Source organism: Aquarana catesbeiana, linkage group LG12, assembly GCF_042186555.1.
Source record: "Aquarana catesbeiana isolate 2022-GZ linkage group LG12, ASM4218655v1, whole genome shotgun sequence".
Taxonomy (NCBI): domain Eukaryota; kingdom Metazoa; phylum Chordata; class Amphibia; order Anura; family Ranidae; genus Aquarana; species Aquarana catesbeiana.
In genome coordinates, this window is record NC_133335.1 from 184,027,691 (window position 1) to 184,041,535 (window position 13,845).

The following is a 13,845-nucleotide window of genomic DNA, read 5'->3' on the forward strand; positions in this document are numbered from 1 at the left end:
CCTGCATTTATTGAGGGGATTTTGATCTGACCACGGACGGTGCTGATTGGTCCAATACCTCAGAGGCCCTGGCAAGGGTTTTTTGCCATCTGCTTATATCTTTGGATTTCTGGTAAGAGCAATCATAGCTCATTTTGGAACAGCATCCACACTTATACTGAACACTTACTACTTTGGGAATTTGGACTTTTATTTTCTGGACTTGTTTTTTATATTTTGTTGGGGTTTGGTCACACTATCAACTCACCCAACACATATAATTTTTGTTTTAGCGCAGTTTATTTATTTTTATTTGTTGGGTTGGTGTTGTCGCACTGTTTACTGCTGCTTATTCTTTTGTATTTCTAGCGCGGAATTTTTTCTGTTTTATATTGTATTTGACCTATTTTCTGCAGCTGGTTATTATTGGTGTTGTTCATTAACACAGAGCTATGGATATATTTGAGTTTCGTGCCACTAATGTGGTTAATGTTGAAGGGGTTTTTGAGGCTTATAGCAGTGATGATAGTGATATGGGAGGAACCTTTATGAGGCTTAAGAACCTCATGGTATCTGAGAACCATACCAAATGGGATATAGCTTATTTAGAAACTTATATCAAACACTCAATGGTCCCCCGAAGCCTTAGGTGGGATGTGGCACCCCAAAAGGGTGATGTGGATTTAGAAGGTTGGTTTAAATATTTTAACCAAGCCGGTCTCTCTCTAATCAGATTCCTAATAGAAAGGAAAACCATTAAGCTTACTAAGCTTGATGAAGAGATTAAGACCATTAGAGAGAAACTACACCCCCTTATGGGGAGTGAGGATTATCTGGCTAAATCCCAGAGTCTTCTAAAAATTCTTGAAAAGGAAGATAAGGATCAAAGGATTAAGAAAAAGAAAAAATTCAATAGAGACCTCACGGATTATCATGGTAAGGTCGTTTTTGATTGGCAGAAAAAACTCCTGGAGGATTTAGCCAAACAAAACGACACTGGGATGGAGATTGGGATAACGGTGGGAACCAACTATTCAGGTGGGGCCCCTTCAGTGATGCCACATAATCTGAATAAACGGGGGGCACCTTATGTGAAACCAACACACAGGGTAGGGAATGAACAAAGACAATCTCCCTATAGAACTAACAATGCTAATCATAGGGGTTCCCTTAGGGCACAACCAAGGCACAGTGGACCTCCTAGATTCCCTCAACCCTTGGATCACAACCCCATGACGTACCAGCAGGGGTATGGGTCCCAATATAGGACACCACCTCCCCAGAGAGGGAGAGGATGGGGCCCTTATTATAATCAGAGGGGTAGAGGGCGCCCTACGAATCAATATGATGATCGGAGGACCCATGGTAGGGGTTACCCTGATTATTCGCAAGGAGGATTAGAGTTCCCGACGGAAACAGAATGGGAGGCCAACATACCCATTTCCAACTCCTTTTTCCCTTTGCAAGATAGAGAGGGTCCTGATAGGAACTTTAACTTAAGTGGGGGTAATACCCCTACTTTGCCATACCCTACTCTTGGTGGGCAAATGCCCCCTTTGGGTGCTTCTGCTTCCATGGATCCCAACTGTTGGGGTTTTCAAAAACCAAATCAGGGTATCAAAAGGTTGGGAGAAAGAGGAGAGGAGTCAGAGGGGGGAGGCGGCTACGAGCTGCCCAAAAAACCCAGAATGTAGTTGGTACTGGGATTTTTAATCTTAGCTCCAAAGTACTAACTAACTCTGAAAAAGCAATATTGGATAAGGGGCTTAAATTCGTCCCCCCCACTAAACTCAATAAATTCCAGACCTTTATGGATATTCACAAATTTGTCAGGAAATTAAATATAAAAAGATACATGGCCAACCGTCCTATCAGTAGCGCTGAGGTCCATGATATGGGGATTACCCACTCAGGGTTGAGAAATGCCTCCTTGTTCAATCCCCCGGGCGCACTAGCACCGGCTTTGCGGGTTTTCAGAGATGGTATCCTTAGGGATTTGGAACAGTTGGAGGTTAAAAAGGTCAGACTCAATACAACCTTGCAGGAGGGTTTAAATTCCCTGTGTAATAACAGGGATTTGGTCATTAGACCAGCAGATAAGGGGGGGGGGATTGTTGTTTTGGATCGACAGGATTATATCAATGAGATGCATAGAATCCTGAATGACACCACCACGTATACACCTCTCCCCTCTGACCCTAAGGTGAAATACCTGAAGACTTTGAAGTCGTTGGTTAGAAGGGGTAGGCAGATGGGGGTCTTGACGGAGAAGGAAGGCCTATATTTAGTACCTACGGCCCCACGTACCCCCACTATCTACTACTTACCTAAATTACATAAAGATCCTATCTGCCCCCCGGGACGCCCCATTGTCAGCGGGATTGATTCCCTGACGTCCCGGGTGGGCAGATACATTGATTTCTTTTTACAACCTTTAGTACAGAGTTTGCCCTCTTATGTTAAAGATTCTGGACATATTATCCGATTGCTTAGGGGAGTACAATACCATGCAGGAATGTGGTTGGTCACCGCGGATGTGACCTCATTATATACCAACATTTCACATTTATTGGGTTTTCAGGCAGTTGAACATTATCTGATTAGGGATTCCAATCTTGCTCAGGTTCAAATATCGTTTTTGATGGATTTGTTGAGGTATGCTGCCTCTCATAATTATTTTTGGTTTGGCGACAAGTTTTATAGACAGGATGTGGGGGTGGCTATGGGGGCTAAATACGCCCCTAGTCTCGCCAACCTCTTTATGGGGAAATGGGAGGAGGATGTCATCTATGCCAGGGACACTCCTCAGTTGGTCCTGTGGGCAAGATACATAGATGACATCCTCCTCCTATGGAATGGCGAGCTCTCGGCCTTAGATGTTTTTCTGGCCACCCTTAATGCCAATTCTATTGGGATCAAGTTGAACTATGAGAGGAGCCAGACCACTATCAACTTTCTGGACCTCAGAATCTCTGTGGATGGTGATAGATTGATCACCTCTACTTTTTTTAAGGAGACGGATAGAAATTCGTTCATACCAGTCGATAGTTGCCATTTTCGTCCATGGCTGGAGTCGATCCCAAAGAGTCAATATCTTCGGATTAAAAGGAACTGCTCCAACCATGTAGATTTTGATGCACAGGCTGGAATCCTTACTGAGAGATTTCTGGAAAAGGGTTATTCAAAGGATTCTCTTGTTAAGGCTCTTGAGAATGTACAACTTGTCAATAGAGATGATTTGCTTGTTGAGAGGAGTTCTGTTGATAGGGGCCAGTTCAATTTAGGGGTCCCTTTTGTCACGTCCTTTTCTTTACAGCATCATAATATAAAAAATTTAATATACAAGCATTGGCATGTAATCAAGAGTGACATAACCCTCAATGACATCTTGCCAGATAGGCCTCGTGTCGTCTTTAGGGGAGCACCCTCGGTACGCCATCAGTTGGCCCCCAATATTTTAAATCCTCCAATTATTAAACCAACATTTTTTGATCAACTGATCGGTTTTTATCAGTGCAGAAAGTGTAGGGTTTGTAGGCTAAATGCATGTTCTCATAGAAGGACTACCTTCTTTACCTCCACTAGCACAGGAGAAACGTATAACATTAAGCAGTTCGTTACTTGCACCACTGAGAGGGTCGTTTATTTGTTGCAGTGCCCGTGTGGCCTTCAATATGTGGGCAGGACTAAGCGCCCTCTCCAGGTGCGACTTAACGAACACATCACCAATATTATCACAGGATTCAGGTATCATTCAGTGTCTAAGCACTACTTATTGGTGCACGATAGAGACCCCTCAGGTACCCTTTTTTTAGGGATAGATAAGTTTAGACCTCATTGGAGGGGTAGTGCACTAATTAGGGGTATATCCCAGCTTGAGATGAGCTGGATCCATAGGTTAAGGACGTATACACCCCATGGGTTAAACATTGACATGGATGTGAACGCATTTATTGATAACTCATGAGGTGATTTTATTGTATTTTTTATCTATTTTTTATATGTTTATATGTGTGAAATTACCCGCTCTGGGATGTTCGCTAGAGGACGCCATGTTCATTATTTGATGCATTCTACTTATTGATATTTTCTTCTTTTTTCACTTTTTATTTATATATATTTATTTATATTGTTTGGAGATTTGAATATACTCCTACAATACCTATTTTTTCTCATTATGAGTCTTACTACTAGGGGTTTGGTCACCTTTTCACATTTAGGTATGTGGTAATATATATTTTTTATTTTTTATTTTTTGTTTAATATTTCACGATATTAAACTTCCACATTTTGGTAGAATTGTTAGTTAATATATTTTTTTGGGCACGTTTGTTTGTTGTAATGGTTAGGACACTTGCCCATACCCATTATGGTGTTTTAACGGGTTTCTGTAGATATTGTGTGCATATTAGCCAACTACACGCTTCAGGGATAATTAGGGCTTTTTGCCCACATTTAAAATGGCGTTCTCGCCATCTTGAATGGTACTTGCCCATATTCATTATGGTGTTTTAACTTGTTCCTGTTGACATTGTTTGTATATCAGCTAACCACACGCTTCAGGGACAATCAAGGCTTTTGCCCATATTTAAGATGGCGTCCTCGCGCTCGCAACTCAGAACGAGGCTTGGATGTTTATTTATTAGTGGTGGCTCACTGCGTTGCTCGTCCCCATTGAGAACGTCCTTTTGATGACGAAACGCGTCTGGGTACGCACGCAGCGACGCTACCACGAGACCAGGAAGTAGGACGAGCTTCGCTTCCATGCCTGTATGCCGGCCGGCGACATATACTTATGTGATATAAGTGCTTTTATTCTGTGAGTGCAATATTTAATTTATTAAATTCGTTTTTAAACGTACTTCACCATGGAGAGTTTACCTTTTATATTCTGGGTGGTTTACTGACGATGTGAACTTCGGGTTAATGAGGACGTATCAAGGTGCTTTATGTCAGCTCCTAACCTACTAAGAATCTGTTTATCATCGTGATCTGGTAAGCACAATCTACAGCCACGGTGGTGGGGTTTTTTTTCACTTCCCTCCCCCCCTTTTTTTTGGTTGTTTTTATGTGCACACCAGGGTGATTGGTATGTTCGTTTGTCCATGTTTAACATTTAACATACTACACTATGGCCAGTTTTTTCTTGTGTTTGTTTTTCTCCTGCATTTATTGAGGGGATTTTGATCTGACCACGGACGGTGCTGATTGGTCCAATACCTCAGAGGCCCTGGCAAGGGTTTTTTGCCATCTGCTTATATCTTTGGATTTCTGGTAAGAGCAATCATAGCTCATTTTGGAACAGCATCCACACTTATACTGAACACTTACTACTTTGGGAATTTGGACTTTTATTTTCTGGACTTGTTTTTTATATTTTGTTGGGGTTTGGTCACACTATTAACTCACCCAACACATATAATTTTTGTTTTAGCGCAGTTTATTTATTTTTATTTGTTGGGTTGGTGTTGTCGCACTGTTTACTGCTGCTTATTCTTTTGTATTTCTAGCGCGGAATTTTTTCTGTTTTAGACCTGGAAAGATACAGGACTCATAAGGAACTTATTTAACAGCGGCCTCATGAAGTTTAGGGATTGCCTGGAAAACTAAGTGAGCTGGGGATCTGCATTTAAACTCGTAGTTCAGGAACTCAGCATCCCCACTATGCAAGAACTTGATCTGCTAATTTGTAGATTAGGCCCTCAAACTTCAGACTACAGTGGATATAAAAAGTCTACACACCCCTGTTAAAAATGTCAGGTTTCTGTGATGTTAAAAAAATAAAAAAAAGGACAACTAAAAATAATTTTCAGAACCTTTTATGTGACCTATAAACAGTTCAACTCAATTGGAAAACCAACTGAAATCTTTTTTTTTGGGGGGGGGGATAAAACTAAAAAACTAAAATAATGTGGTTGCATAAGTGTGCACACCCTCTTAACTGGGGATGTAGCTGTGTCCAGAATTAAGCAATCAAGTTCATACTCATGTTAAAAAGGAGTCAGTACACACCTGCCATCATTTAAAGCGTCTCCGATTAACCCCAAATAAAAGTTCAGCTGTTCTAGTGGGTCTTTCCTGTCATTTTCTTTGTCGCATCCTACAGCAAAAGCCATGGTCTGCAGGAGAGCTTCCAAAGCATTAGAGGGTTAAAAGGTATCAGTCAGGAGAAGGTACAAAAGAATTTCCAAGGCATTAGATATATTAGCTATATCATGGAATACAGTCATCATGAAGTGGAGAAAATATGGCACAACAGTGAACTGGACGTCCCTCTAAAATTGATGAAAAGACCAGAAGAAAACTGGTCAGGGAGGCTGCCAAGAGGCCTACAGCAACATTGAGGCTGGGTTCACACCTATGCGAATTGGGTGCAGATTTCCCCGCATCCAATTCGCATGACAGGACATTGTGACCGGCTCTCTCTATGGAGCCGGTTCACATATCTCCGTTGCGGCTGCAGAGGGTCTTGCACAGGAGTGCTGTGCATCTTTGGCTCCGTTTCAGGGCCGAATTCAGGCAAAAATTCAGCCCTGATTCATCCCTGAAATGGAGAACACAGGACCCCTGCTGCGATCCCCATTCGTTGGAGGTGTGAACCCAGCCTAAAGGAGCTGCAGGAATATCTGGCAAGTACTGGCTGTGTGGTACATGGAACAATCTCCCATATTCTTCATATGTCTGGGCTATGAGGTTGAGTGGCAAGACCTTTTCTGAAGAAAAACACCCAAGCCTGGCTAAATTTTGCAAAAACACATCTGAAGTCTCCCAAAAGCATGTGGGAAAATGTGTTATGGTCTGATGAAACCAAGGTTGAACTTTTTGGCCATAATTCCAAAAGTAATGTTTGGCACAAAACACTGCACATCACCAAAAGAACACCATACCCACAGTGAAGCATTATGGTGGCAGCATCATACTTTGGGGTAGTTTTACTTCAGCTGGAACAGGGGCCTTAGTCAAGGTAGAGGGAACTATGAACAGTTCCAAATTCCAGTTAATATTGGCACAAAACCTTCAGGAATCTGCTACAAAGCTGAACATGAAAAGGAACTTCATCTTTCAGCAGGACAACGACCCAAAGCATACATCCAAATCAACAAAGGATTGGCTTCACCAGAAGAATACATTTTTGGAATGGCCCAGCCAGAGCCCAGACCTGAATCTGATTGAAAATCTGTGGGTTGATCTGAAGAGGGCTGTGCACAGGAGATGCCTCCGCAATCTGACAGATTTGGAGTGTTTTTGCAAAGAAGAGTCAAGATGTGCCATGCTGATAAACTCGTACCCAAAAAGACTGAGTGCTGTAATAAAATCAAAAAGGTGCTTCAACAAAGTATGAGTTTATTAGTTGCACACTTATGCAACCATATTATTTTATGTTTACTTCCCGCCACCTAAAAGATTTCAGTTTGTTATTCAACTGAGTTGTACAGTTTATAGGTCACATTAACAGGTTGAAAAAGTTCTGAAATGATTTATCTTTGTCTAACTTTTTTACATCACAGAAACCTGACGTTTTAACAGTGGTGTGTAGACTTTATGTTAAGCTACAAACCATTGTATGTTAAGATATAAACCCTCTCTCATCCATGATCCAAGGCCTTAATCTTACATGTGAGCTATAAGAGCAAAATTGCTTTACTTAGAAAAGACTGCAGGACTTTCATAAATTATCTGACAGAGACACCAGAAGTTCCAGAAACAAAGTGATCTTCTTGAATTGACTTACTACCTTAAAGAAAAGTGGACAATAGGTTTTATGTATAAAAGGCAAAATCAAGTATCCTTCCTATCAGTTTCCTTCTTCTTGGAGTTCATTAGAGATATAACCGAGACCAAGAATGGCCCAAGCTTCTCTGTTGATACATAAATGCTCCTAACTTCACAGCTGTAAGACGCGAGAATCCTAGGCCTAAGTAGAAGGACTTAGGAGGTGCTATCCCTGTCAGAAAGACAGGAATTGCACCCGCTACTGCCAATACCAGTGAGGGTGAGAATGAAAGACAAAATCCTAATTACCACTGCCCCATCCACAAGTCACATCCTCTCAGAACAATGTTGAGCTTTTAGGGAAAGACCCTTGGAGGAATGCAGGAAGTTCCTAAGGAGTCATGATATCTACTTCAGATGTTGTGCATTACAGCACTTCACCAAAACACTGTAAAGCTACCGTTAAGTGCTCGGAATGCGACAGCAGCATGTACGTATCAGCCTTCATCCAGGCTCCTCTAAACAGAACTCTGTACTCACCCACGTTAAGTCATGGCAGAGAAAGCCACAATTTGCCAAAGTGTAGTGATGTTTTCCCCAAAAGACTTGAGAGAAAATGCACGTAACCCACCTCACCCTCCTATTAAAATATCACTAAACCCACATAAAAAAGAAAAAAATACCCAACAATAAATGGCGTATTACATGCTGTTCATACTCACTCAGTCACTATGAGATTCATTTTCTGTATTCTGCAAAAAACCTGGTTCCTGCTGCTTTCTATCTTGACCTTCAGTCCAAGTCCCCAATGCAGTTGGGGATTTTGCAGAGTAGTGTTGGCAGCTCTGCACATGCTCAGTTTTCAGTGAGTTTCCATGCTGAGAATTTAACCCCTATCACATCTGAGAAGCCAATGTGACCATAGAGCCACACATGTCGGTGTATACACAGAGGTAAACGACGGCCCACTCCCTGCCTCCTCCATGCCCACCAACCAGCTAAACACAATGGGGGTGGGATATTACATCTTGATTGATGGAGGCTTCACCTCCCTCGTATTCTAAGACACAGGCTGGAGGGGTATGACAGCCTGTGACCGGAAGAAATCCACCCACAGGCAGACTGTGAAAGAGATGGGTCGTGTGACAGCCATATATCTAAGGAAAAGGTACTTAGACTTTTCTTCATTAAAATAATTACAGTGCCATCAGCCATATACAGAGAACAATGGAAATTAAACAGTAGGGTTGATTTACTAAAACTGGAGAGTGAAAAATCTGGTGCAGCTGTGCATGGAGTAGCCAATCAGCTTCTAACTTCAGCTTGTTCAATTAAGCTTTGAGAAATTGCAGCCTATTGCCGGCACCATCTGAATCGGTGCCACGCCGACTTTGCAACGCCGCACTGATTTCCAAAAGTAATTCTTGCACTACTTTTGGTGACTTCGGGGTCAATTGTAATAGACATCTGTGCATGAACTCGCAATGAAATGTTCAGCTTAACTCACACGATTTCAAACCCGCCTTCAATTTGAACGAGGGCTAAAATCCAGAATTTTGCACGCTCCAGTTTTAGTAAATCTCCCCCATTGTGTGTTTAGTGTCACTTTAACCACTTAACGACCAGCCGCCGTCGTTATATGTCGGTACTTTGACGAGGGATACCGTTATGGCAGCAGATAGCTACCATAACCCCAGTATCCTCTTAAATGGCGGGCAGCTGGCTTTCAGATAAAAGCGGTCTCTGCGGCAGATCCCTTCCTGCCGCGCTCTGGTCGTCTCCGCTGCTTATCGGAGCCAATCGGTCCTCTCTCTGTGAGACTGGATGCTGAGTGAGGGAAAGATGGCCCCCAACTCAGCTTCATAAAATTGGATGACATTGCATCACATAGCAACATTGAATGTCACTTCTGCCCAATGCTCTTAAAGGGGAAAATTTTATCTTTTTTCTTCAAAAGACTTTTTTTATTGCATTCAAGTCTAAATGTGAGATCTGAGGTCTATTTGACCCCAGATCTCACATTAAAGAGGTCATGTCATGCTTTTTTTTTCTATTACAAGGGATGTTTACATTCCTTGTAATAGGAATAAAAGTGACCCACATTTTTTTTTTTTTAAAAGGACAGTGTAAAAATAAAAAAATAAATAGTAAAATAAAATATTTTTTTTTAAAAGCACCCCATTCCGCCAAGCTCCCGCGCAGAAGCGAAAGCATACGCAAGTTGTGCCCACATATGAAAACGGTTTTCAAACCACACATGTGAGGTATCGCCGCGATCGTTAGAGCGAGAGCAATAATTCTAGCATCAGACCTCCTCTGTAACTCAAAACTGGTAACCTGTAGAAATTTTTAAACGTGGCCAATGGAGATTTTTAAGTACCAAAGTTTGTCGCTATTCAATGAGCGGGCGCAATTTTGAAGCATGACATGTTGGGTATCAATTTACTTGGCGTAACATTATCTTTCACAGTATAGAAAAAAATTGGGCTAACTTTATTGTTGTCTTATTTTTTTAATTCAAAAAAGTGTATTTTTTCCAAAAAAAATTGCGCTTGTAAGACCGCTGCACAAATATGGTGTGACAAAGTTTTGCAATTACCGCCATTTTATTCTCTAGGGTGTCTGAAAATAACATATATACTGTTTGGGGGGTTCCAAGTAATTTTCTAGTAAAAAAAAAAACAAAAAAAAAACTTGTAAACCACGAATCTCAATAAGAGGCTTGGCCCTTAAGTGGTTAAAGAAAAAAAGAAAAAAGAAAAAAGGAAAAGAAAAATAGTGCCTGGAGTTCAGCTTTAAAATTTTTCCTCAAGGCAAACCTAAGAAAGCAGTTAAGTTGTATGCTATCTTACACAACCAAAGCTGTCTGTTAGTTGCAATTTCAGAATTCTTCGACTTGTTTATCATAAAAGGGAAATGTTTTGTCCTATACACTGCACATCTGCTGGCTCAGTGAAAATTTCAGGAAGGACAATTTAGACTTTTGATTTTATTATTGCTCATATTGAAGGAACTGTGCAGACTCCTCCTCCTGTACTCACTGAGCGCAATCAATTGCCCAATTACAAGGAATTACCTACACCACCTTCTGAACCTTAAAGGGGAACTTCAGCTTGATTTTTTATTTTTTTTCTTGGTTAAGACAGAAGCTATAAATACTGTGGCCACAGACTTAAAAATCAGGTACTTACCAATGCCTGGGGTCCAGGACCCATCATCCAGCAGCCAGTTCTTTTACAGTTTGCAGGAGCTGACTGAGGCTTCCTGAGGAACCACAACCAGCTTCCCACTCTGCACGACCCAGCTATTTGTGAATGATTCTGCAACCTTGTGGGACATGTGACGAAAAAAAAAAAAAAAAAGAAAAACCCTGTAACTCAGTTACAGGCTGGGGAGAGAGAGCAAACCACTTTTTTAAGTTAAAGAGATTGTTATTTTAGGAAAATAAGAGACTTTACAACCATGTTATACTTACCTTCTCTGTGCAGTGGATTTGCATAGAGCAGCCCAGATCCTCCTCTTCTCGGGTCCCTCTTCAGTGCTCCTGGCTCGTCCCTGTTCAGTGCCCCCACAGCAAGCAGCTTGCTATGGGGGCACCCGAGCTGAGTCATAGCTCCCTGTGTCCATTCAGACACGGAGCCTTGACCAAGCCCCCTCTCTCCTCTGATTGGCTAGCTGACTTTAACAGCAGTGGCAGCCAATAGCGCCGCTGCGGGGTCTCAGCCAATCAGGAGGGAGAATTTCGGATGGCTGAGACACTCGTGGACATCAGGTAAGTATTAGGGGGAGCTGCTGCACACATAAGGCTTTTCATCTTAATGCATAGAATGCAGGGTGGGTTTGATTTGAATCAAGTTGATTTAACCAGTTGCCGCCCGCCCACCGTCATATGACGGCCGGGTGGTGCACCTCTTGTTCTGGGCTGCCGTCAAATGACGGCGACACAGAACCGCCGCTCTCGTGGGGGCGCGCACCGCGGCGATCGTGGCCGCACCGTGTTGCTAGGACACAGTGCGACACCGATCTGTGTAAAGAGACCGGCTGTCCAATCACAGCCGGTCACATGTAAACACGGAGATGCCGGTATTCGGCTCTCCTCACCTCACACTGACAGAGTGCGAGGAGAGAAGAGCCGATCAGCAGCATCTCCTCACAGGGGGACTGCTAGGGAAGTAATCAAGGCACTGATCATCAGTGCCCTGATTACAATAGATAAATAAACTGCCATAAATAAGAAAAATACCATGCCCACCAATGCCAGTGATCAGAGCCCACCAGTGGCAGCAATCAGTGCCCACACTGCCCACAAGTGCCACAAATCAGTGCCCATTAGCCATGCCAGTCAGTGCTGGCAATTAGTGCCGCCTATCAGTGCTGCCCATCATTGCCCATCACTGCTGTCCATCAATGCCCTTCAGTGTCTCCCATCAGTGCCACCCATCAATGCCTATCAGTGCCCATCTGTACCGCCTATCCATGCTGCCTATCCGTGCCCACCAGTGCCGCCTCTCAATACCCGCCACTGCCGCCTATCAGTGCCCATCAATGCCACATATCAGTACCACCTATCAGTGCCCATAAGTGTGGCATATTAGTACCTCCTCATCAGTGCCACCTCATCAGTGCCCATAAGTGCCGCCTCATCAGTGCCCATAAGTGCCACCTCATCAATACCCACCAGTTCAGCCTATCAGTGCCCATCAGTGCCGCCTAATCAGCGCACATCAGTGAAGGTGAAAAATTACTTAGTTACAAAATTTACTGACAGAAAAAAAGTAAAAAAACGATTTTTTTTTTTGTAAAAAATAAAAAACCCAGCAGTGATTACATACCAGCAAAAGAAAGCTCTATTTGTGTGAAGAAAATGATAAAAAAAAATGTTTGGGTACAATGTAGTATGACCGCGCAATTGTCATTCAAAGTGTGCCAGCGCTGAAAGCTGAAAAATGGCCTGGGCAGGAAGGGGGTGTTCGTGCCTGGTAGGCAAGTGGTTAAATCACTAGTAAAAAGGCTTGATTTAAAATCATAATTTTTAAAGTGCGACTGTCATCTTTGTCCTCCAGCGGCTCCTCCTCTGACCCGCTGTTGACTCACTGACAGTCCCATTCACTTTAATAGGACGGCAGTGACACAAGGTGAGGGACGTGGCGGCAGCAAGTGAGTGGATGCCCGCTAACAGGCGCTGCCATGATGGATCTGAAATGACAGGTGCTCTTTAAATGTAAGGACTTATTCTTGCTGGTAGTTAGAATCTTTAATATTTGCAAACAAAATGAAGGTTTTCTATTTAGAATAATAAGCTGTCAGGTTAGTTAAACAAATAAATTATCAGAACCGATTCAATCATACAGTTTGTGGTGTACATAGATTTGCAAAACAATGGGATAAAGGAATATTCTTGAACTTTGTTTTATCTCATGGTTACTGTGAAATTGTGTGACTGCATCAATGCAGTGCATGTTATGTCAGCTTGGATTCATTGAATGAGTTTACCAAAAATGTAAATATTGCAGAATATACAGCCTGATGCTACATAACTAAGCTCAGTTTCATTCTGAATAAACTAAATTATTAATGTATCTTAAATAGGAAACTATCTTTAGATAGATTTTTACTCCAAAAGCATTTTATTAAAATACATTTGATAAAAATTAAAAAAAAAAAAAAAAGTCAGATAAAAAAAAAAAAATCATTGATTTATATCCCCCCTGATAGAATGCATTAAAATGAAAAAACCTTCTGACTTTACAACCCCTTTACGTTCCAATTAGAGCTGCACGATTCTGGATAAAATGAGAATCTCAATTTTTTGGCATAGAATAAAAATCCAGATTCTCTGCTTAACATCTTTCACATTATAAAACAAATTGGGCCAACTTAACTGTTTAGTTTTTTTTTAATGCATTGAAGCATATTTTTTCTGAAAAAATTGCTTTTGAAAGACCACTGCGCAAATACATTGTGACATAAAATATTGCAACGACCGCCAATTTAATCTCTAGGCTCTCTGCTTAAAAAAATAAATAAATAAAATTATATAGATTAAAGGGGTTGTAAAGGTAATTTTTTTTTTTTTAAAATAACAAACATGTTATACTTACCTTCACTGTGCAGTTAGTTCTGCACAGAGTGGCCCCGAACCTGGTCTTCTGG

General features: G+C 41.8%; 1 protein-coding gene across 2 annotated transcripts in view; it reads right to left on the reverse strand.

Annotated features, from left to right (window-relative positions):
- Positions 1–13,845, reverse strand: part of SNX21 (sorting nexin family member 21) — a 68,962-nt gene that overhangs the window by 47,510 nt on the left and 7,607 nt on the right. The window contains exon 1 of one of the 2 annotated variants that reach the window (XM_073606282.1): positions 10,884–10,998. The exons of the other annotated variant lie outside the window; for it this stretch is intronic. Within the exon in view, the coding sequence (XP_073462383.1) occupies positions 10,884–10,910 (27 nt within the window). The 5' untranslated portion in view covers positions 10,911–10,998. Of the gene's footprint in view, positions 1–10,883; positions 10,999–13,845 lie in introns of those variants that run through there. 2 annotated transcript variants of the gene reach the window in all.